The 24,967-nt window shown below is 39.0% G+C and overlaps 1 protein-coding gene across 1 annotated transcript in view; it reads left to right on the top strand.

Moving 5' to 3' along the window:
- The window catches only part of FAM102B (family with sequence similarity 102 member B), a 77,906-nt gene that overhangs the window by 35,711 nt on the left and 17,228 nt on the right, over positions 1-24,967 (top strand). The window contains exons 2-5 of the mRNA XM_043460476.1: positions 932-1,052; positions 6,980-7,009; positions 12,364-12,480; positions 16,818-16,864. Coding sequence (XP_043316411.1) covers positions 932-1,052; positions 6,980-7,009; positions 12,364-12,480; positions 16,818-16,864 — 315 coding nt within the window. The remainder of the gene's footprint in view (positions 1-931; positions 1,053-6,979; positions 7,010-12,363; positions 12,481-16,817; positions 16,865-24,967) is intronic.

The following is a 24,967-nucleotide window of genomic DNA, read 5'->3' as shown; positions in this document are numbered from 1 at the left end:
GCATCAATTCTTCGGCACTCAGCTTTCTTTATAGTCCAGCTTTCACATCCATACATGACTACTGGAAAAAGCATAGCTTTGACTAGACGGACCTTTGTTGGCAAAGTAATGTCTCTGCTTTTTAATAAGCTGTCTAGGTTGGTCATAGCTTTTCTTTCAAGGAGCAAGCATCTTTTAATTTCATGGCTGCAGTCACCATCTGCAGTGATTTTGGAGCTCCCCCCTCCCAAAAATAAAGTCCCTCACTGTTTCCATGGTTTCCCCATCTATTTCCCATGAGGTGATGGGACCAGATGCCATGATCTTAGTTTTCTGAATGTTGAGCTTTAAGCCAACTTTTTCACTCTCCTCTTTCACTTTCATCAAGAGGGTCTTTAGTTCTTCTTCACTTCCTTACCTATAAAGTGAGGATAGTGTCAGCTGCCTCGGTTGTTACCCCTGGGGTTGTTGTGAGATTAAATAACATGTGGTGAACTGTCCATTAGTGGTAGCTCTTGTGGCTGGAATAGGAGTAAAGCTGTGACAGTAGTTGTTTTAGAATAAGTATTTTTATATTTCTGTCTTTTACCCTAACTAAACTCTAAGCCCAATCAGGTTAAAAAACAGTTATTCTGATCTTCATATTTTAATCACCTAGCACATACTCATCACATCTAATATAAACAAATGTGTATTGTGTGTTGAATGAATGGTGAAGCATCATTCTATATTAATTGAATTGATAAGTACATTCACTATTTTTCAGTTGCCTGTGAATAATTAAAACTTTCTGAAGATTTTCAGATCACATGGTTAGGAATTTGTTTTCTTCATATTTCACTGTTTCCAAATATTTACATTATGAACTTGAGTGAAATAGTGTGTGTGCTTTTTAACATGTCATCAGTACTATCATAGTTAATTAACTGGTTCTTTTTTTTTCCCCCCTCAGGGAGGTGGTGCAAGCAAACTGTGTTCACTGGAGGAAGAAGTTCTCATTTATGTGCAAAATGAGTGCGAGTGCCACCACAGGTGTCCTGGACCCTTGTATCTACAGAGTGTCTGTGAGGAAGGTATCAAAACAGCCTGTCACTTCTCTGCTTTCAGAGGCCGTGGTTACTTCCACAGTCACTGACTCACTTTAGTTAGCTCTGCTTTACTGTTAGAACTGTTATATGTAATTTCACTTCATACCTGCAGCATAATTTAAATTGCTGTGATAAATATGATGCGGAATCTGAAGAAATAAAATTGTATCAAGAACCTTCATCTCATTATCACTATGCATATAATTATTCATCTTATTTCTGTTAGTTTAGGGGCCATAATAGGTCTTTATCCTGCCATTCATTGTTTCTCTTCTTTATTAGGCACTGTCTTTTAGGGGACTTTGCATATTTTGTGTCTAATAACAGCCCTGAAAATGTGCTATCTTTTCCATTTTCAGGAAAACCAAGGCTCAAAGAGGTTGTTACTTGCACAAACTCACTTTGCTAATAAATGATAAATTAGGAACCCAAATACAAATCTGATTTTAAACCCATGGTTTTTTTTAATTTCCTTTCTGCTTACTAAGTTGAAGCATATTACCAATAATCTATAAAAATTGTAATCTCATATTGTTTCAATGTAATACATTGTAAACTTAAAATAGAAGTGTATGTCTCTCTCAGGTAATAGCCAAGGGATCCAGGGCTGGTAAAGCAGCTTTGCCATCTTCATTGTATGATGCCCACTTTTAGATCCAAGGAAGTTGCTCTAGTCTTGTTATCTCTCCACCAGTGAGAAAGAAGATAAAGCAACATGAGAACAAATGCATTCCTTTTTAGGGCATGACTCAAAAGTGCTCATACTGGTTAGAACTTAGTTACATGATCACACGAAACTAGAAGAAAAGCTGTGAATGTAGTCTCTAGCTGAGTGACTGTCAGATTCCAAAATTAAAGAATGAAAGAACAGATATGGGTGAACCACTAGTATTCTCTTACTTTGGGATATGGAAGTACTTACTGAACTTACTGTACCTTATCCTATCTAATTATTATGTAAAAGTGAGAACCCATAAAGAAAAATTAGTAAACCCAACTGTATAAATACTACCTGCATTGCAAAACATACTTTAAGATATAATGTTTAACCAAATATCTGGCACCCCATGACCCAGTCTAGTTGACACATAAAATTAACTGTCACAGATTGTTTGTTAGTCAGTCAGTCATGTCTGACTCTTTGCAACCCCATAGACTGTAGCCCGCCAGGCTTCTCTGTCTGAAATTCTCTAGGCAAGAATACTGGAGTGGATAGCCATTCCCTTTTCCAGGGGATCTTCCCAATCCAGGGACTGAACCTGTACCCTCCCACATTGCAGGCAGATTCTTTACCGTCTAAGCCACCAGGGAAGCCCTGAAAGTAAAAACCCCTTCATTAGATTGCTAGGGCTGCTACAAGAAAGTGTCACAAACTTGAGTCGATTAAAACAATTTATTGCCTCACAGTTCGGGAGGCCAGAAGTCCAAAATCAAGATGTCAGTAGGGCCATGTTCTCTCTGAAGGCAAGAAGGGAAGAAACTGTTCCATGCCTTTTTCTTAGTTTCTTAGTCTGAGGCTTTCTTTGACTTGGAGGTGTATCACTCTGGTTACATGGCTGTCTTCTCCCTTTGAGTCTTTATATTATTTACCTGCTGTGCATGTCTGTGTTCAAATTTCCTGTTTTTTATTAGGACACCAGTCATATTGGATTAGGACTGCATTTTTAACTTGATTATCTGTGTAAAGCCTCCTCTGCTTTCAAATAGGGTCATATTCGGAGGTTCTGCATATTAAGATTTCAGCATTTCTTTTGGGAGAGCACAGTTAAATCCATAACAGGCCCTAAAATTATAATAAACTTGGGGATTTATGTTTCTCAGATTAATGGACTAGCTTGTTGCAGGCCACCCTTCCCTCTGAGAAGGGTGAACTTTTCCGAAAAACTATACAAAATATTAAAAATAGCTGCTTGAAGGCATTAGAAGCTGTCTTCAGCAAGGATTTAAGAGGTTTAGAATCAAAGACCAGGGAAGCATAAAGAGATGAGCCTGACATTTGGTCTTGGTTTTACCCTCAAAGCAGTTGCTAATTTGTAAGCAGTAGCTAAGGAGCTGAGCCAAAAGCAGTGATGGAGAGGCTAAGGAGCTGAGCTGAGATTCTGGCAATTTTACAGGACTAAGGGGACAAAAATGGAGTCCAGAGCCCACTCGCAGAAGGAGCCTTGATAAATACCCTGAATTTCTAGTTGGGACTCTATAAGAGTTTCAACCTAGAAGAATGAGTAAAATGGCTGTAGATCAACCCTTACAAAAATTGACATTCAGCTTCGAATCAGCTTAGTCAGTGCTTAAATGAAAGTGATAGGTCCTGACCTTTCTACTTGCCAGAAAAAAATGTGTATCTTCTCTGGAGGAGAATAACATTACTCTGAGCCTAAAATTATTTCTTCAGGTTATCACACACAAAAAACTACCAAGCATATGAAAAGACATGACTGCATGACCAAAATCAAAAGGAAAACGAGATTATAAAAACAAACCCATAGAAGATACAGATTTGGAGAAGATCTAATAAACCTTTTACAATAATTGTTATTAGTCAACAGTATGGGAAATAAGAGAACTTGAAACTATTTTTAAAATTAAATTGAATTTTAGAACTGAAAAATGCAGTAACTAAAATTTAAAGCTGAGTAAATGAAACTACATCTCAACAGATGTATTTAACAGCAGGTTTGCCACAACTGAAGCACACTTTGGAAAATAAGACAAAAGAAAATATCAGTAGGGAGTTTGGGATTGACTTTACACACTGCTATATTTAAAATAAATAACCCAACAAGGACCTACTATTTTTAAAAAATGGAGAGACGACAAGAGGTAGATAAGGAATGATACAGATAAGATGAAATTGGCCATGTGTTGATAATTCTTAAAGCTAATTGATGGGTTCACGGGGATTTATTATACTACTTCTTCCACTTTTGTGTATGTTTGAAATTTTACATAATAAAAGTTTTTAAATTTATAAAGGAAGAAAGAAAATATAAGTGTGGGGCACACAGAAGAGAGTGTAAAACACAGAAAACAATATAAAGGTCTGACATGTATATGTGTATCAATGGAGCCCTGAAAAGAGAGGTGAGAGTCTGTGGAGATTGTGGCTGAGAATCTTCTAAAACTGATGAAAGATATTGAGCCACATATTCAAAAGTCTTGTGAACCTCATGCAGGATAAACAACAAATCTAGCATGTTTAAAGACAGACCACCAGCCTAGCTGGAACATAGAACACATGGAAATGGAAGTTCTTGGTGATGAGATTGGAGGTACTGGATCAGGTGGAGCTTTATAGGAGTTTAGATTTTATTCCAATTGTATATTTGGAATCAATTTGTTTGGAATTTGAAATCAATTTGAGGATTTTAAAAAGGAGAGACATGATCTTCTAAGATGACTTTTGCTGCTGTGTGGAGGGTGAATTGCAGAAACCACTTAACTGATTGGGATAGTTTGAATGAGGAATGCTTATGTTTTGGCGTGGAGTTACAACAGTTGGAGGTGGTATGATTCAGGATGTATTTTGGAGGTAGCCCCCCTACTAATGGATTGGATATGGTGAATGTGGGAAACAAAATTGAGAATAACTCTTAGATCTTTTTCCTGAGCATATGGGTAGATGATTCTGCTGTTTATTGAAATAGCAAAGACATGCATTGGAGCAATTTAGGGGGGGCAGATAAATAGAGATCAGTAGACCTATTTTGACCATGTTAAACTTGAAGTGTCTATGAGACATCAGGGGCTTCCGCAATGGCTCAGCAGGTAAAGAGCCTGCCTGCAACATAGGAGACTTGGGTTCCATCCCTGGGTCAGAAAGATCCCCTGGAGGAGGGTATAGCAACTCACTCCAGTATTCTTGCCAGGAAAATTCCATAGACAGAGGAGCCTGGCAGGCTATAGCCCATAGGGTCACAAAGAGTTGAAGGTGACTGAGGTGGCTGAGCACACATGAGACCTCAAGTGGACATGTCATGTAGGCATTTAAATATGCCTACATGGAACTCCAAAAATATGGAACTCAGAGGAGAAGTTCAGGCTAAAGATTGGAGTTGTCAGCGTACACTTCTTAATTTAAAGCCGTAGACCTGAAAGGGATAGGTCAGCAAGAAAGTGTAGATAGAGAAAACAAGAGGCCCTAGACCAAACCTTAGAAGTGGTATTAAATTGCTTAGCAAGTACAAGAAAGGAGCAAGAATTCATATATATCACTTCTCATACTTTTGGCCACATCTTAGTCATACGGCCATCGTACAAAAAGAAAGTGAAAAATGTAGTCAGTTACTTTATTTTGGGTAGCCAAAGCCCAGCTAAAAATAGAGGATTCTGTTATGATGGAGAGGGAAAGAATGGATATTTGGGATGTAGCTAGCATACCTTCCACAGAGGTTGAATAAAGGAGTAGTAGGTCTTACACAGGAGAGTGAGAAATAGCCAGGGAGGTAGAAAGAAAAGTAGACAATTGTAGCACCTTGGAAGTTTATAGAAAAAAATCTTATTAGGAAGGAGGTAGAGAAAGAGGTCAAGTTTGTCCTATGCTGTTTTGGAATTAAGTAAGATGAAGCCAAAGCCTTGGACTTTAATAAAAATGGAGATCATTGGTAATCCTAAGAGCCACTGCAGAGGGAAAATGAGAGCAAAAACCCAATTAGAGTTAACTTTGAAGAGAGAGTGGGGTGCAGCAAATTTTGGCAAGTCTTTTGGAAAATCTGGCTGTAGAGGGGAGCAAAGAAAAGAATTAGCTAGTAGAGACTAGGATTATCTAGAAAAAGTTTTGCTTTGTTTAAAGAAAGGCACTATTAAAGATATGACAGTAACCTTATAATAAAGGAAAACTTGGTAATTCATAATGGAGTACATCTGGTGGCATGACTAAAGGGCCAGAGAAGGGGAGGGATAGCAGATATTCATGAACAATAGAGTTTACCATAGATTAGCTCTCACCTTATTTAAATTCACCTCTTTGAAGATGGAAATGGTACATAATGCGTTGTGCATCTTGGTTTATGAAAGAAAGATAAGACGATAACTCCATTCAGCAAACACATGTACGGAGTATATACTGTGTGATAAGCAGTGTCTAAGCATGTTAATTCTTGTATCTGTGTGATGTCTCAAATTGAGGGATTTGGCAAATTAATGTAGTTTATATATTTTAAAGTAAAGCATTTATAGTAAAGCGTCTATATATTTTTTTATTATTTTTCACTTTTGCCAGTTTTGTTCACATTAGATAAGAGTTAGATAAGGAAGTTTCTACTGTATTACCATGGAACAATGTCATATGTTTTAGGGGAGAAAAAGTAAGGTATATGTAGTATGTTATTATCTGAGTAAAGGGGGAGTAAATATATATACACACACATATACATATACACATCTAAAAATCACTAACAGTGGTTGTCTCTGGGGTGGGGATCTCCACTCTTGTTGAAATCTTTGTGAATGTATTATTGATATGCTTAACTAAGTAAATAATTTAGCCTTTCTTTGGTGATTCAGGTTATTGCAATGTGTCCAGGACACTTTTTGGCAGTTTCTTCTTCAGCAAATAGATTAAATGTTAGTTTGTCTTCTTACCATTTGTCTCCTTCAAGTTTAAGTTAAATTCTAAATAAATACTCTGGTTACTTGCCAGAGCGGGGTGGGGGACATCCAAATAGTTAGATTTAAGATCGTCAAAATTTTACTTTATACTTGAAGTGAAAGTGTAGTTGCTCAGTCATGTCCAGCTCTTTTTGACTCCATGAACTTTAATCCACCAGGCTCCTCTGTCCATGGAATCCTCTAGGCAAGAATACTGGAGTGGATTTGCCAGCATATAAATACCTACCTCAAGACTATTTGACATATATTTAATTTTAAATCATCAGTCATATGATATCCTGATAGTGTTTTTTTATCTTTGGCAGGAATTAAAAGGTGGAAAAGCTTATGCAAAGGTAAGTTGGTCTTCTTTAACTCTTTTGGAATTTGTAATATCCCTCATTGCTATTTATAAGCCTAAAAATTAAATGGTTTGCTTTTCTAATTGCAGTTCAAGCACAGATGTTTTTAAATAGAGCAATTTGGAGATTGAACAGTTGAATCTAACAGTAAATTATAGGCATATTCTTTCTAAATGCTGATTATGGGATGTCATTAAGTTTAAACTTCTTGCTAGAAGCCAATCTCTGGTTTGCATTAAACAATAGCAGCTGTTCATTCGGTTTCCCCAGGAGGTAGTCTTATTCCCACCCAACCCCCAGTGGAATAGGACTCCCCACCCTGTTCTCTTTTAGCGCCCTCTATACTGTCTTTTATACTTTTATATGGAATTACTAATGAATGTGTTCACTTTTTGCTAGATAGAAGGAATTAGTAATTAATAATAATACCAGAAACCCACATACTCTCTTTTATTTCTAAACCTCTTTATTCTCTAAACCACATACTTCTCTGTTTTTTTCTGGTCACACCATGATGCTTATGGGTTCCCCCACCAAGGACTGAACTCTGGCCATGGCAGTGAAAGCCCAGAATCCTCACCGTTAGGCGACCAGGGAACTCCCCACTCTCCTCTTGTATTTCCAGTCTCTGTGATGGTGTCTCCTTCAATCCAGTCATCTAAACCAAGAACCAGGGCACTAGTTTCAACTGTCAAATGACCTAACTCCCTCAAACTGGTTGGTTGCAATGTCAATTCAGATGCTCTTTGCTACAAGTAACAGAAAAGTCCCCTCACATAGAGGCTTTTTTAATCTCACGAAACAGGCAGATATGAGATAGAGCTTCTCCAGGATTCACTGACTAGAGAATATCATCAAGGACCCACGTTACTTTTTGTTTTATTTATTTATTTATTTTTTACATTCTCTATGCGATGACTTTGTCCTTGGCTCATCCCTTCATGATCAGGAGGTTGCTAGCTGCTCAGGTTTTAGTCAACGTATTCACATATAACAAAGCCCAGCTTCTTCTCCATTTGTCTTTTTTGAGTGAGAAAACTTCCTAGATGGCCACCAGAGGATTTCCCCGTACCTCTGATTGGCGACAACTGGATCATATGCCCGCTACTAAACTAGTCATGGGCAGCAGGAATGGATTGCCATGGTTAGCTTAGACTAATCACAATTGAACAGTCATCTGGAATTGGGTTACTTTCCTTGTGCACATGGATGAGCTAAGAGTGGATACTTGAATAAAATCAGGGCTTGCTAGCAAGGAATATCAAGGCATTAAATGGCAGGTAGGCAAAAAAAAAAAAGAGTCTGCTGTGATTGACAAATCTTCATTTCTCTATAAAAAGCTTTTGAAACCATCTCTTCTGTCTAGTCCCAAGACCACTGCCTTAGATTATGCCTTCATTATTTCTTACTTAAAACGCACATTGGCCTCCTATCTTTTGTTCTCTTCCTCTGTTGTCTCTCTCCAGTTCATTCTCTGTTTTATTGCCAGGGGGATCATTCTAAAATTCAAAGATATCATATCCTTCCTCCACTTTTAGTCCTCCAGCAGCTCTCTATTGCCTATAAAGGACAACAAAATGCAAAGTCCTCAATCTAGCATATTAGACTCATGTTGGTTTACAGATCTTCCGTCTATACATGCACCCACCCACACACACTCACTCATCCTTATGCTTCAGACATACTGCCCTCAGAACATTCCTGGGGTGTGCTGTGCTGTTTTAGCATTTGTGCCTTGTGACTTGATGTTTTCCCTACCATGCATGTGCTTCTGTCAACTCATGTATCATTAAGAACTCAGCTTAGTCATCCCTCCCCACTGAGAAATGTTCTTTTTCACTCTCTTTCTTGTAATTGTGCCTTCCTTGATCCAGCACAAGATCTATCACAGTTATACCTAGAATGTATGTATTTATGCCATTTTAATGAGACAGTTATCTCAGTGAAACCAAAGAGAAAATCACAAGGAAATATGGACTCTTGTATCTCATTAGAATGTAAGCTCTTTCAAGACAGCTGGATTTTTTTTTTTAAGGCTGCGTTGTACGGCTTGTGGGATTTTAGTTCCCCAACCAAGGTTTGAACCCGTACCTCCTGTAGTGGAAGCCCAGACCGCTAGAGAAGTCCCGAGACAGTTCTTAAACGTGTTGTTCATGACTGGTTTTCAGTATCTAGAGCAAGGCCAAACGCATAAAAAGTATTCAGTAAACGTTGACCTCAGTATGCTTTTCTTCATGGAGCTGACCAGATTCTTTTTTTTTTTTTTTTTAATTTGCTTTATGCTTAGTGACACTATAATACCAGCATTCTGGCAGTGGATGGTAAGCCTTAAGGCTGTTTTTTATTCAAAAAAATATATATAATTGCCTGCCTTGTGTAAGCATTGTTCCTAGCACTACTCTAAGTGTAAGAGGTCCAGCAGTAAGCTAAAACAGACAAAAACCCCTGCCTTTGGGGAGCTTACATTCTGATGAGGGATTGAGTGAGGAGGACAGACAATATACAATAGATACGAAGTATGTACATACATGATGTGATGATAACTACTAAGAAGAATAATGCAGATGAAGGTTAGAGGACAGGGGAGGGAGGAGGCAGGCATGCTCTAGAATGGTCATGGAAGCCCCCTTTAGAGAGATGACATTTGAACATAGACCCTAATGGAGTGAGAAAGACTGCTAAGAGAAGATTTAAGAAAGAATGCATCAGGCAAAAGAACAGTAAGTACTAAAGACCTTGAGGTGGTCTTGGCATTTTCAAGGAAAAGGATCTTGTGGCTGGAAGAGTAGATAAGGAGGTGGAGGGGAAATGACAAGGTGGCCGTGGACAGGGGAATCAAGACAGTCAGTGCAAATGTCTTTCAAGGAGTTTTGCTGTGAGGGGGAGCAGCAGAATGGTACAGTGGACTGGAGACAGATGTGGGGTGAGGTTTTGTTTCCTTCTGTTCATTAAGATGGGAGAAAATCCAGCACGTTTGTGTGCTGATGGGAATGATCCAGTAGAGAGGGAAGAATCCCTGACACATTGAACTTGAATAGACAAGAGCAGAGTGCTTGACTTCAGATGGGAGCACAGCCAGCTCACTTAGAGTAAGTGGGAAGGCGGGTACATGGGCACAGATGGGGCTGAGTGCTCTTTTGATTGCTTTTATTTGTAAATGAAATAGGAGGCAAGACATCAGCAAAAACTGTGGGTGGAAAAGATATTAGAGGTTCAAAGAGAAAGGATCGTATGTGAAATGACAGAATGTGATAGGCATGATATGATAGGGCATGTGAATGATGTGTGATCACACCGCCTCAGGAGCCCTCACACGTTCATCTGGGTGTGGCTTTGCCCTGGACATCTCCCGGCTTTTTGCTGATCTCTTGGGTCAGAGTAATCACATGAAGATTAGGTAGATGTTACTTGTGGCTTAACGTGTTTCTGACTCACAGACTTTGGAGCTTGTGTTCTACAACTGATCTCTTAAGTTCTTTCCTTCATTCTTTTTGTACCAATTAAAAACTGCTAAAATAGTGCTCCAGCCTACAAGTAAAATCTTCCTCTTGAATGCCATTCATACATGCATTTATATGCACTTTAAAGTGTTAAAGCAGGCATTTAAAAATCACAGCAGGGGGCTTTGCTGGTGGCTTAGTGGTAAAGAATCCGCCTGCCAATGCAGGAGACATGGGTTCCGTCCTGGTCCGGGAAGAGTCCACATGCCTCAGAGCAGCTAAGCCCATGTGCTGTGCTGTGCTCAGTCACTCAGCCGTGTTTGACTCTGCAGCCCAATGGACTGTAGCCCGCCAGGCTCCTCTGTCCATGGGATTCTCCAGGCAAGAGTACTGGAGTGGGTTGCCATGCCCTCCTCCAGGGGATCTTCACAACCTACGGATTGAACCCAGGTCTCCTGCATTGCAGGTGAATTCTTTACCATCTGAGCCACCAGGGAAGCCCAACTAAGCCCATGCACCCCAACTATTGAGCCTTTGTTCTAGAGCCCAGGAGCCATGGCTGCTGAAGCCTGTGAACCTGTAGCCTGGGCCCTACAATAAGAGAAGTCACCACAATGAGAAGCCCGCACACCACAACTAGAGAAAAGCCCATGCAGCAGTGAAGACCCAGCACAGCCAAAAATAAATATGATTTTAAAAAAAGGAAAAAGAATCCCAGGAACCTTTTTAAAAAAATCACAGCAGGATTTGAAATTTGAAATACTTTTTATTTTATATTCAGGGAGATGTGTTTAATTAATTACAAACTCAAAACACTCTTTGTTACTAAAAGACTATATACACTTAGTGATGTAGAATTGATTTTGTTTGTTCAAAAAATAATGATATCAGGGGGATAATTTTTTTTTTTTACCAGTTGAGAATGAGAAATAAAGTTGAGCCACATCAGAGGAAAGAACAGACAGTAATCTTTGGTAGCTGCAGAAAATGGGGCCCAAACCTGAATAGTAATAAGAGGGAGGAATGGGTTTGAGCCAAGCTTTTGGGTTAACAGCAGAGAAGGCTGGTTTGGGGAAGGAAAGAAGAAGGCTTCATTCATAAAGAGTGATTTAGCTCAAGGGAGACCAGTGAGGCAAATATTGTAGAAGGTGGTGAAGGAGCGGGAGCTTGTACCAAAGAAAGTGTGTGATACACTTAAGTCATTTTGCTCTCAGGTGGAGAGTGAGAACTTAATAATCTGCAACTATCTGTAGTCACCAGTGTTTAACTGGGAATATAGCCAAACCAGAACAGAGAGAGGCAAGTCTGATCAGTTTTCTGTGTGTGTGTGTGCAAGTGATCAAGGTTGGTCTGCTAGTATTTCCTGTAATGCGGTGTGCTACTTGCAGTGATTTCCATTGTTTAATATACATTTTTACATCAACAGTTATGTGTTTTAATGGGTAGAGAAAAATGTATGGAGTAAACAAATGTGTTATTTCAGAGATCATATTACTCAAGACAAGAGAGTTAAATTAAGTAATGAAAGTGAAAGTCACTCAGTCATGTCCAACTCTTTGTGACCCCCATGGAATTCAGGGTATAGTCCATGGAATTCTCCAGGCCAGAATACTGGAGTGGGTAACCTTTCCCTTCTCCAGGGAATCTTCCCAACCCAGGGATCGAACCCAGGTCTCCCGCATTGCAGGCAGATTCTTTACAAGCTCAACCATATGTTTTTACAAAAAGTGAGTTAATTTTTAAGACATATTAGGCAAAGAAAAACAGATGTTGTTAAGTTGGCAAAAACTGCAAATAACCAAAGTTTGAGACAACTTGGCTAGAACATGGGTTGAATGTCTTCTTTAAAGAGAATATGATAGAAGCCTACTAGATATTCTATTAATATAATTCTCTTTCTTTTCATAGCTGGGCTTTGCAGATCTAAACCTGGCAGAGTTTGCTGGATCAGGAAATACCACCCGTCGCTGTTTACTGGAAGGCTATGATACCAAAAATACAAGACAAGACAATTCCATTCTTAAAGTAAGCAGATTTCCAGATTTACATGTTCAACAAATGAGATTCTTAGCCTTTAAATAATCATAGGTGTATATTGTGAGGCTTCTCAGGTGGCTCAGTGGTAAAGAACTCTCCTGCCAATGCAGGGGACATGGGTTTGATTACCTATGTCAGGAAGATCCCCAGGAGCAACCCACTCCAGTATTTTTGCCTGAGAAATTCAGTGAACAGAGGAGCCAGGTGGGCTACAGCCCAGAGTCACAAAGAGTTGGACATGACTTAGCGACTAGACAACAACAAACATACAAGGTCAAGATGGGAATCAGTACTAGGATCATAAGCTGGCCACACCACTGAAATACACAGCACCTGGGAGGAAAAAACAATCCAAATTACAGAAGCACTGAAAAGTAACAGATGTTCACCTTCATGATCCTAAGGTGTTTCTCTCTGGTGCTGAGAACATTCAGGGAAGAATACATACAACCACTACAGCCTGAGAGCTTACGGAGCAGAAGGAACATCATAAATGAACACCTTTCCCTGTTTACAGCTCCCCAAAGGTGACTGCCAGCACAGCTGTGGTGGGCATATAGAAGTCACTGGGTACTCTCCCAAGTGAAGAGACAGGTGGAACTCACTTTGGACATCTGCCCTACTGTTTCCAAGAAGCTCTATACCCCGGGGAACCCAGAGGGAAGACACACTTCAGAGAGTTGGTGCCAGTATTAAATGAGACCAGTAGAGAAAATGTATGGAAAGTACTTGGATCTAGTAAAACTGGATGAAACTTTTGCTGTATTTTAGTTAGGTTTACCCTCTTACAGTAAGTTACCGAATGATAAGAAAGGAAAATAATCCTGAGTAAAACTAAATAGTCAGAAGTTAGCAGACAAAGAATAACCTATTCCTGACACTTTTCAAACTCACTTAGCCTAGCACATAATAGATTCTCAAATCATGACTGTTGTTAAAGTTGTTGTTATTACCATTATCACTGGTATTTCCAGAAGAACATAATAAGATCCTATGGCTGATTTTTTTAAATTAATTATTTATTTAAATTGGAGGCTAATTACTTTACAGTATTGTAGTGGTTTTTGCCATACATTGACATGAATCAGCCATGGGTGTACAGGTGTCCCCCATCCTGAACCCTCTTCCCACCTCCCTCCCCATCCCATCCCTCAGGGCCGTCCGAGTGCATGGCCCTGAGAGCCCTGTCTCATGCATTGAACCTGGACTGGTGATCTGTTTCACATATGGTAATATACATGTTTCAATGCTATTCTCTCAAATCATCCCACCCTCTCCTCCCACAGAGTCCAAAAATCTGTTCTTTACATCTGTGTCTCTTTTGCTGTCTCGCATACAGGGTTATCGTTACCATCTTTCTAAATTCCATATATATATGTTAATATACTGTATTGGTGTTTTTTTTCCTGACTTACTTCATTCTGTATAATAGGCTCCAGTTTCATCCACCTCATTAGAACTGATTCAAATGCATTCTTTTTAATAGCTGAGTGATATTCCATTGTGTATATGTACCACAGCTTCCTTACCCATTCATCTGCTGATGGACATCTAGCTGCAATGAACGTTGGGGTACACGTGTCTCTTTCATTTCTGGTTTCTTCAGTGTGTATGCCCAGCAGTGGGATTGCTGAGTTGTATGGCAGTTCTATTTCCAGTTTTTTAAGGAATCTCCACCCTGTTGTCCATAGTGGCTGTACTAGTTTGCATTCCCATCAACAGTGTAAGAGGGTTCCCTTTTCTCCACACCCTCTCCAGCATTTATTGTTTGTAGACTTTTTGATGGCAGTATGGCTGATTCTTAAAAGGCAGTCAGCAGCTAGAGAATAGCATTTCAAAAAGCATTAGCAAAGCTTTTAAGTTCTGGTCCAACAAAACAGAAAAACACCATTTCCAAATAATGGTACTGTAGGTATTCATTCCTTCATTCTTTCAGCTTTCAGCCAGAATTTGAGTAGCCAGAGGCTTAGGGAACTTAAGGAACATAATTACAGCCACGTAGCAGGAGGGTGGATTGTGACATTAGGGCTCTGTGTTTGTTCTTAGATCTCTGGAGCCCTGTGTAAGCATTTCACCTCTGCCCCACTGTTTCCTCCTCTATAAAAGGGGAATTTCAGTAGTTGCCCTGGGGGGCTGATCCTGAGGTCTGAAAGAGTTACTGTATGTGATTTTGCCAACATGCTTTAGTTGTATGAAATAGAAATCCCTTAAGTTAGCTCCTGTAAAAGAGAGCTTTAGGTCAAATGCAGGGACATTTCACAGAGCCCTAGGATGGGAAGTTACAACCAGACCTGAACTCCCAGGAACTGAAGGACCTTTCTAGGGACTGTTCTTGGCTCTCTGCATTATAATTTCTGTCTGCAGACCAGCTTCCTGTGCTTACTCACAGCCTGCCTGCCCTCCTGAGAACTTCAGCTGCTAAGTGGCGTTGGCTTGCTATGATGTCAGCAAAATCTGGGAGGTGGAGGAGGCTGTTTTTAGAGACCTTGTCTAAAAGGTCTTGGCCTGGTACGTTTCCCAAAATATGTTTGCAATAGTAGCCTCATGGTATGCTTCAGGACAGGGTGGATGTTCAACAAGATGCTAACTCCTCCTTTCCAGAAAGTGGCAAGAACACTAGTTTAAGTCACTTAGTACCTTGAAAGAGAAGCTGATCCATCTGGTAGGTAGACAAGGACTTTGAATACTTTTAAATTTTTATAGCTCTATTGAGCTATGATTCACTTGCCATACATTTCACCCAGTTAAAGTACACAATTGAATGGTTTTTAGTATATTCAAAGGTGTGTCCAACTATTGCCATAATCAGTTTTAGAACATCTTCATTACCCCAAAAAAGAAACCTCGTATGTGCCCAATAGGAGTCACTTCCCACTTTCTCCCAACTCTCTGCCCTTCCCCATAGCCCTCAGCAACCACTAACCTACTCTGTCTCTGGATTTGCCTTTTCTAAACATTTCATATAAGTGGGATTATAGAATAAGTAGTATTTTGTTTCTAGCTTCTTTGAGCTTAGCATAATGTTTTTCAAGGTGCATCCATGCTGTAGTATGTATCAGTACTGTGCTCCTTTTTATGGCTAAATACTACTCCATTGTATGGCTATACCATATTTTGTTTATCAGTTAATGGTCCTTCACTTTTCAGCTGTTATGAACAGTGCTGCTGTGGGCATTCATATACAAGTTTCAGTGTGGGCATATGTTTTCTTTTCTCTTGGGCATACATTCAAGAGTATATATGCTTGGAGCAGAATTCTTAGGCCACATGGTAACTCTGCTTTTAACTTTTCACTGAACTACCTGACTTTTTCAAGTGGCTGAAACACTTTACATTCCCATCAGCAGAGTATATGGGAGTCTAGATTTCTCCAAAGATTGAGCCCTTTTATTCTTTAGCTTCTTAGAATGGGGGACTTCATAGATGACCCTGTGCATTTCATATTTCAGATGCTGCTAATAGGCATGTGGAGACTTGCATTAAGCATTTAGTCTTCAGGATAAACTTGTACAGAGATCCTCCAGAGGAAATGCCTTTACTGTTGGTGAAAAGCATTGAATAGCTTCGAATGTCAGGAAGATCAGATATTTCTAAGCCTCACATAATGTACAAGCTTTACAAAATAATTGCTGCATGAATGAATAAAATTTTTTTAAAAGTACATTAATGAATTCGTTCAGGTGCAAATCTAGAGCAAAGGCCAGAAGCATTCTTCTCTTAACAGGCTACCAGCAGCACTCCTAGAAGCATCATATGGCAAACGTGTTGGAGGAAAACATTCTAGACATTTAAACAACACAGGAATCTGGGAGGAAAGACATATAAAATAGACCAGAACAGCACAGAGGATAATTACTGGTGAAACCCTTGCCTTTTTTTAAGATTTTTTTTAACATGGATCATTTTTAAAGTCTTTATTGAATTTGATACAGTATCATTTCTGTTTTATGTTTTGGTTTTTTGGTCGTGAAGCCTGTGGGATCCTATTTGGGAAACTAGGGATCGAACCCTCACTCCTTGCACTGAAAGGTGAAGTCTTAGCCACTGGACCTATAGGGAAGTTCCTTGAAGTCTGTGCTTTTCATTTCTACCTTTTCCACTCTTATTTTTGCAAAGTTTTGAATGTTAAAAATTACTTTTAACCCATGTCTGTATAAGGTAGAAATTCAATATTGGATATAACCAAATTCAGTAATCATTTTATTTAATACCTTCTAAAACAGGAAATACTGGATTAGGTACTGTGGAAGGTACATAGATTAGCAGGATGTGGCTTTTCCTCTTGAGATTTTTATAATTACAGTATTTCTTTTTCTCATGTTTAGGTTTGGATTAGTATGCAACTGATGTCTGGTGACCCATGTTTCAAAACGTAAGTTGGTGCTCAGTAAATGAGTTATTTGTCTGAAAGTGTAATATTTGTTTACATTTGCACATTCTTATTTTGTAGTGTTCGTAGAGTAATACCAGTGAAGGAATAGTTCCTCTTTTAGGAGACTGACCTGAGCCTCATAGAAGTTACTCTTACTTCTTACCAAACAAACTCTCCACTTTCTAAATTAATTAAGCTATGGGTTTTTTGTCATCTTCAGGCTTTGGGTGTAATTATTACAAAGTAGAATTATTAATTTGACCTCTATGAACTTATCATTTCTTCAGTAAATACCTATTAGGTGCCATGTGCTAGGCCCTAATTTAGACACTAGACAAACCGCAGTGAAAAAAAATAGATCAAGTCCCTGACATCTTGGAGCTTATATTCTAAGAGGGAAAACAGACAATAAGCAAACAAGTAAATATATGATATAAAGATGGCAATGAGTATTTTGAAGAAATGTAAAGCTGGGTAGGAAGGCTGTGGTGAGGAGAAGTGTTGCTGTTTTATATATTACCTTCCTGGTTAGGGTGGTATTTGAGCAGAGACCTGAGGGAGGTGGGAAGCACGCCATGCAGATATTTGGGGAAAGAGCATTTGAGACAACAGTAACAAGGACAAAAGCCTTGAGATAGAAGTGTGTTTGGCAGGTTCAAGTAACTTTCAGGAGACCGGTATGTCTAGGAGAGACTGAATGAAGAATATGATGATAGGAGATGAGACCAGATGATAAAGGTCTTGTAAGCCATTATAATAATGGTCTCATAGGCCACTTATAATCTGAGTGAGATAAAAGGCTACTGGAGCGTTTAAAACCAGGAGTAAAATCATCAGACTTTTGGCTAGTAGGTGGAGAGTAGACAATTTGTGGGACCAGCAAAGGGGCCAAGGGTAGAAATAGGTACATGAGTCAGGAGGCTGTTTCAGAATTCAAGGCTTGGGGCCTGAGTAACGAGAAGAATGGTGGACATTTATTGAAATGAGAGTGCCTACAAGAGGAGCAAGTTGGGAGCTTGGATGTTGGACATGTTAAGTGTGAGATCCCTGTTTATCATCCGGCCAGGCTTTCTGAGTAGGCAGTTGGGTATATCACTACAGAGTCCAGTAGGGAGGCCCAGACTAGAGATGTAAATTCAGAAATCATCATATCATCAGTACATAGATAGAGTTAAAGCCATGAGCTTCGATTAAGTGACCTAGAGGAAATGAGTTTAGATAAAGAAAAGGACCACAGACCACGATATGGGACTCTCCTGCCTGTTAGAGGCTGGGGAGGTAGGGAAGCACCAGCAAAGTAGCAACCAGACAGACAGGAAGAAGGAGCCAGTGGAGAGCACTGTCCTGAAACCAGATGACAAGCATGTAGGAAAAAAGGAAGGAGTAATCATCTGTGTCCCACACTACTGAAGCAGGTGAAGGAAAATGAGGGCTGAGAGTTGACTACTGGTGACTCTGACAAGCACTGTGGAGTGCATTTAGACTACAGCCACACTGGAGAGGTTAAAGTTTTGGAAGAGAAACACTGCAGATAGTATAAACAATTCTTACGAGGACTTTTGCTGTGAAAAAGGAACAGAAAAAAATGGGGTCTTAAATAAGAGGAATGTGGAGTTCAGGGCAGGTTTCTGTTTGGTTTCTTTTTTAAAGATGGTAGATAGCGCAGCACACTTGTATCCTGACATGAATAGTCCAGTAGACAAGGAGAAACATGCTTTTGAAGAGAAAAAGGACAATTGCTAGAATAGTGTCCTTGGGTTATCAAGAGGGATGAAAGCAGAGAATATGGCTACAGATGCAGATATATGAGAAGTGGAAACATACATAAGTATCTATTGAATTATTCCTGATTTCCTAATAATATAGGAAACAAGGTAATCATTAAAAAGCAAGGATGGGAAAGATGGAGGTAGGGGTTTGAGGAAAGAGGAAAATATGTGTAAAAGTCTTCTCAGGGAGTAGGAGAGTGAGCTGAATGGGAAAAGGCAGTAGGATGCCTGTTAGCAATCTTAAAAACAGTTAATAATTAAAAATGAAAGTTAACCAGATAGCATTTAAAATTTGAGAAAAAACATGTTTAGAAAAGTAAACAATTACTTCACTATGCATCAACTTCATGTTTTTAATAGTAACGTTCATATAGTTCTCTACTTATATCTAAAGATTATATATATATAGGGTTGGAAAGATCCCCTGAAGAAGGAAATGGAAACCGACTCCAGTATTTCTTGCCTGGAAATTTCCATAGACAGAGGAGCCTGGCAGGCTACAGTCCATGGGCTTGCAAAGAATCAGACACAACTGAGCATACACAAACCACGCCATGGCATATATATTTTATAAAGATGAAAATATACACAGAGTGCATCAGGCAGAATGCCTGGCTGGATGAATCACAAGCTGGAATCAAGATTGCTGGGAGAAATATCAATAATCTCAGATATGCAGATGATACCGCCTTTATGGCAGAAAGCGAAGAGGAACTAAAGAGCCCCTGATGAAGGTAAAAGAGGAGAATGAAAAAACTGGCATAAAACTCAGCATTCAAAAAGCTAAGATCATGGCATCCAGTCCCGTCACTTCATGGTACATAGATGGGGAAACAATGGAACCAGTGACAAACTTTCTTTTCTTGGGCTCCAAAATCACTGCAGATGGTGACTGCAGCCGTGAAATTAAAAGACACTTGCTCCTTAGAAGAAAAACTATGACAAACCTAGACAGCATATTTAAAAGCAGAGACATTACTTTACATTAAGGTCTGTATTATGGTCAGTGCTTTATCTAGTAGTCATGTATGGATATGAGAGTTGGAGCAGAAAGAACACTGAGCACCAAGGAATCAGTGCTTTTGAACTGTGGTGTTGGAGAAGATTCTTGAGATTCCCATGGACTACAAGGAGATCAAACCAGTCAATCCTAATGGACATCAATCCTGAATATTCATTGGAAGGACTGATGCTGAAGCTGAAGTTCCAATACTTTGGCCACCTGATGCGAAGAGCAGACTTGTTAGAAAGACTTGTTAGCAGACTCTGATGTTGGGAAGGATTGAAGGCAGGAGAAGAAGGGGATGACAGGATGAGGTGGTTGGATGGCATCACCAATTCAATGGACATGAGTTTGAGCGAGCTCCAGGAGATGGTGAAGGACAGGAAGTCTGGCGGGCTACAGTCCATGGGGTTGCAAAGAGTCAGACGTGACTGAGCAACTGAACAGCAGCAACAACACAAATCAGTTCTTGATTAAAATTATGCATCTTCCAATAATTTAGCCTTCCTATGCTATTTGCTCCCAAATGATAATTTCCTGGTTTCTTTCCTTATTTCCTGTTCTTTGGGGACTAACAATTTTTGATTTCTTAGGTGACAATATGTTTTCCTAATGTAATCAGTTTAGAGTGAAATGAGAAAAAGAGCAGCAAAATTTAGTAGAAGAAAATACATTCATTATTCCTTCTTAGGAGCTTTTTAATGGCTATTCCCTTTCTGTCCCTTTCTCTGCCATTTCACCTATTTGTGAAACTCAAGTACTGGAGATGTCCAAAATAGATCATCTTATATTCTGTATTATCTCCACAATTGTAATTCTGGTAATCTAGAGTTTATAGAGAAAGACTTTCATGACTCACTAGAATAAACAAACTTTACCTAATCCTAAAATACATAAAAGTATTTTTCAGAAGACTCACACCCCTAATGTTTTCCCTTTGAGTATCTGAAATTGTGCAACTTTCTATGAAAAAGGAGCCACTGTAATACATCCATGTTCTTCTTATATCGAGTATGGATTGAACAGAAAAATGTTTGAACTCCTGATGAGAAAAGTGAATTATTTTTACCAGGTTGTATTTCAGTGTTTATTAAATATGTAAAATGACAGTACTTCAGAGCTGAAACAAGTGTTGGAAATTGTCTGGTGACTTTTTTTCCCAGAATACCTTTCCACAGAAATCCTTGGCAGAAATATGAGTCCCCTATATACCATCTTCCTGTTGAAGGGGAAAAAGATGTAGTACCTTACTACCCCTGAAGTTGCTAAGAGAGCTTCATGAAGCCAGTTTTAAAAGTATGAGTATAATCCAAGTTCACTTTTTACCAACGAGGACCCTAAGGCACAGACAGAGCAGTTGAGAAACTTGACTATTTGTCTGCAGGACAAAGATATAAATAACTTCAGGAGAGGGTCATTGTGCTATTCTATCTGCTTTTGTCTGTCTTTGAATTTTTTATAAGTTTTCAAAAACCTTCTAGAGAAATAAATGAGTATACAGATCCTTAGCACTCTGAGTTAAATTCTAGTTTTTATATTTTATGAGCAGAAGATCTGTGACTTAGATCAAACAGTTTTTCAGAAACAAATTTTATACTAAAGCCAGTACGTGTGAAGAAGACAGCTGGTAAATCAACCTCTAACAACTTGCCCTAAACTCCACTTTATAATTCTCTACAATTCATCAAATATCCACCAGCTTTCATAGAAGAATGAAGCTGACTCTGAAAAGAAAGCCAACCTCTAATGCTGATGAAAAAGATACTTGGAGAGAGAAGTTATGTGCTGTATTGGCATTTAATGATTTGGTGGTAAAGCAGATCTAGGGACGATGTAACCCTCTTGAATAGCTTAGGGCTTTAGAGAGTTCATATTCTAGAAGGAAGGCAGTTTTCCATTTCTCAAAATGATTTAATGAATATTAGTCTCCCAGTTTATTTCTTGAAAGAACTCTATGATGTGATATTATTAACTCTGTGATGTCAGGACATGTCAGAGATTAAGGAACTAAGTTGTCCATGGCCCCAGGATTCACTGATTCAGTACACGTGTATTGATTGCCTACCATGTGCTAACATTTACCAAACTCAGTTAAGACTAACCCCTTGCTCTGAAGGATTCACTATTTATATGGGTGACAGACACACAACATAGGATGTTATTGAGGCATAGAGGATAGAGTCCTTAACTCTTCTTCTTTGAAAGCCAGGAAAGTCTTCACTGAGGGGATGACACTGGGCTAAGTTTTAAAGGATGAATGGGAAAACCACGAAGCAGGGGAGGTAGGTAGAGACATTTCAGGAAGAGAAAACAGCTTGCATAAGTTTATAGCATTGTTACAGGGCATGGAGAGAATATTTATGAAATACCAAACAGGTAGTAGTGTCATTTTAGGAGATCTTTTTTCACATACTTTTAACATTGTTGCTGTTGGTTGGTTGTTGAGTGTGTCTGACTCTTCTGCAATCCCTTGGGCTGTAGCCTACCAGGCTCCTCTGTCTATGGGATTTTCCAGGATCTTCCCGATCCAGGGATCAAACCTGCGTCTCCTGCACTGGCAGGTGGATTCTTCACCACTGAGCGACCAGGGAAGCCCACTCTTATATTACTTGAAATTCAGACACAACTGAGAAACTGAGCACACAAAATAATCCCATTCCTTTCATTCTGAAATTGAACCACATTAAACAATTTTTGATAAGAGATACAAAAACATTTTCAGAACAAAAGGGGTAACTTAGAATAAAAATGTGGCACATGATCGGCACTCACTGATTATGTATTTAACACAACTGAGTCGTCTAGGGAGACTGAGATTTCAGATTCTAACGTCAGTCCCTGTGGTTGATGAATTTTCTCTATAATGCCTAGTTGCCCCAGTATTAGAGCAATTGGTACAGATGGCTGAAATTATCCAGGGTAGGGGGTCTTCAGATTTTTTGAGACTGTAGAACAAGTGGTGCCAAGTTGAAGGAATAGCTCAAAATATTATGGTTGTGAAGTCAGGCTGGACAGGAAGGCGCAGAGCCAGAGGGAGACGGATAGAGAAAGAGAAGGAAAGGAGGCTGCAGGCTGAGAGTTTTGAAGGGTTGGAAAGCAGGCCTAAGAGGTAGAGGGGTGGAGACACGGCAAGCTGGCCACCTATGAAAGGCAAAACAAAGGATCTGGCTTTAAAAAGATAAGAATTTAGGTAGGCAGGCATGAGTCACCATCAGTGATTAGTGACTGTGGCTATACACTCCATTCTTTGCATTTCTTTTATGAATTATATAGTTTTTCCACAGATTATTATGATACTGAATATTATTCCCTTGCCATACAATAAATTCTTATTGCTTACCTATTTTGTGTATATAATCGTATGTACCTGTTAATCCCATACTCCTAATTTATCCCTCCCCTTCCCCTTTGATAACCATAAATTTGTTTTCTATGTCTCTGAGTCTGTTTTGTATATAGATTCACTTTGTTTTATTTTTTTAGATTCCACATATAAGTGATATCAAAATGTTTGTCTTTCTGTATCTGTCTTCACTGAGTGTTATATTCTCCAAGTTCATCCATGTTGCTACAAGTGTCAACATTTCATTTTTTTTGGCTGAGTGATACTCCATTGTATTTATGTAGCCAGTCATCTGTTGATGGGTACTTGTGTTGTTTCCATGTCTTGGCTAATGTAAATAAATAGTGTTGCTATGAACATTGGGATGCTTATTATGTCAGAGAATGTTTTGCCTATGTTCTCTTCTAGGAGTTTTATGACAGCATGTCTTACATTTAGGTCCTTAAAACATTTTGAGTTTATCTTTGTATGTGATGTGAGGGAGTGTTCTAATTTCACTGACTAACATATAGCTCCCCAGCATTCCCAAGACCACTTGTTGAAGGGTCTGTCTTTTCTCCATCATATATTCCTGCCTCCTTTGTCATAGGTTAATTGACTGGAGGTGTGTGGGTTTATTTCTGGGCTCTTTGTTTGGTTTCATTAGCCTATATATCTGTTTTTGTGCCAGGACCACACTGTTTTGATTAATGTAGCTTTGTAGTATGATCTAAAGTCTGGAGGTGTTATGCCTCCACCTTTGTTCTTTTTCCTCAGGACTGCTTTGGCAATTTTGAGTCTTTGTTTTTCCATATAAATTTAAAGATTATTAATATTTGTTCTAGTTCTATGGAAAATATTATGGGTAATTTGATACAGATTGTTTTAAATCTGTAGATTGCTTTGGGTAGTATGGCCATTTTAACAATATTCTTCCCATCCAAGAGCATGGTATATCTTTGCATTTCTTTGAATCACCTTCAGTTTCCTTTATCAGTGTTTTAGTTTTCAGTGAATAGTTCTTTCACTTCCTCAGTTAAGTTTATTTCTAGGTTTGTTTCTTTATTTTTTATCCAATTTTAAGTGGGATTTTTTTTTTTTTTAGTTTTCTGTATTTCATTGTTAGTGTAAAACAGTGAATTCTGTATATTAATCTTGTATCCTGCTACCTTCTTGAATTAATTTATTAGGTCTAATAGTTTTTTTGTGGAGACAGAGGCAAAACCTAAGATTCTAGTTTGGTGAGTTTTGGATTACGATGGCATTCACAGATAGGGATTATAAGAAGAAGACAGATTTGGGGAAAGAATATGAGTTTAATTGGACAAAAAATTGCAGAATAAATAGTTAGATATCCTAATAGAATATGCAGTTTTGGAATTTAGGAGACCCTGGAATAGGAATAACCTATCAATTAAATAGGTTTAATGCAAATCTTTCATGCAAAGATAGGCACAACAAAGATCAGAAATGGTATGGACCTAACAGAAGCAGAAGCTATTAAGAAGAGGTGGCAAGAATACACAGAGGAACTATACAAAAAAGATCTTCATGACCCAGATAACCGTGATAGTGTGATCAATGGACTAGAGCCGGACATCCTGGAATGTGAAGTCAGGTGGGCCTCAGGAAGCATCACTACAAACAAAGCTAGTAGGGGTGATGGAATTCCAGTTGAGCCATTTCAAATCCTAAAAGATGATGCTGTGAAAGTGCTGCACTCAACATGCCAGCAAATTTGGAAAACTCAGCAGTGGCCACAGGACTGGAAAAGGTCAGTTTTCATTCCAATCTCAAAGAAAGGCAATGCCAAAGAATGTTCAAACTACCACACAATTGCACTCATCTCATATGCTAGCAAAGTAATGCTCAAAATTCTCCAAGCCAGGCTTCAACAGTATGTGAACCATGAACTTCCAGATGTTAAAGCTGGATTTAGAAAAGGCAGAGGAACTAGCGATCAAATTACCAACAACCATTGGATCATCAAAAAAGCAAGAGAGTTCCAG

The sequence above is a fragment of the Cervus canadensis genome, chromosome 2 (assembly GCF_019320065.1).
Source record: "Cervus canadensis isolate Bull #8, Minnesota chromosome 2, ASM1932006v1, whole genome shotgun sequence".
NCBI classification, from domain to species: domain Eukaryota; kingdom Metazoa; phylum Chordata; class Mammalia; order Artiodactyla; family Cervidae; genus Cervus; species Cervus canadensis.
The sequence above is the reverse complement of the archived record's forward strand: the minus strand, read 5'-3'. Positions and strand labels throughout refer to the sequence as shown.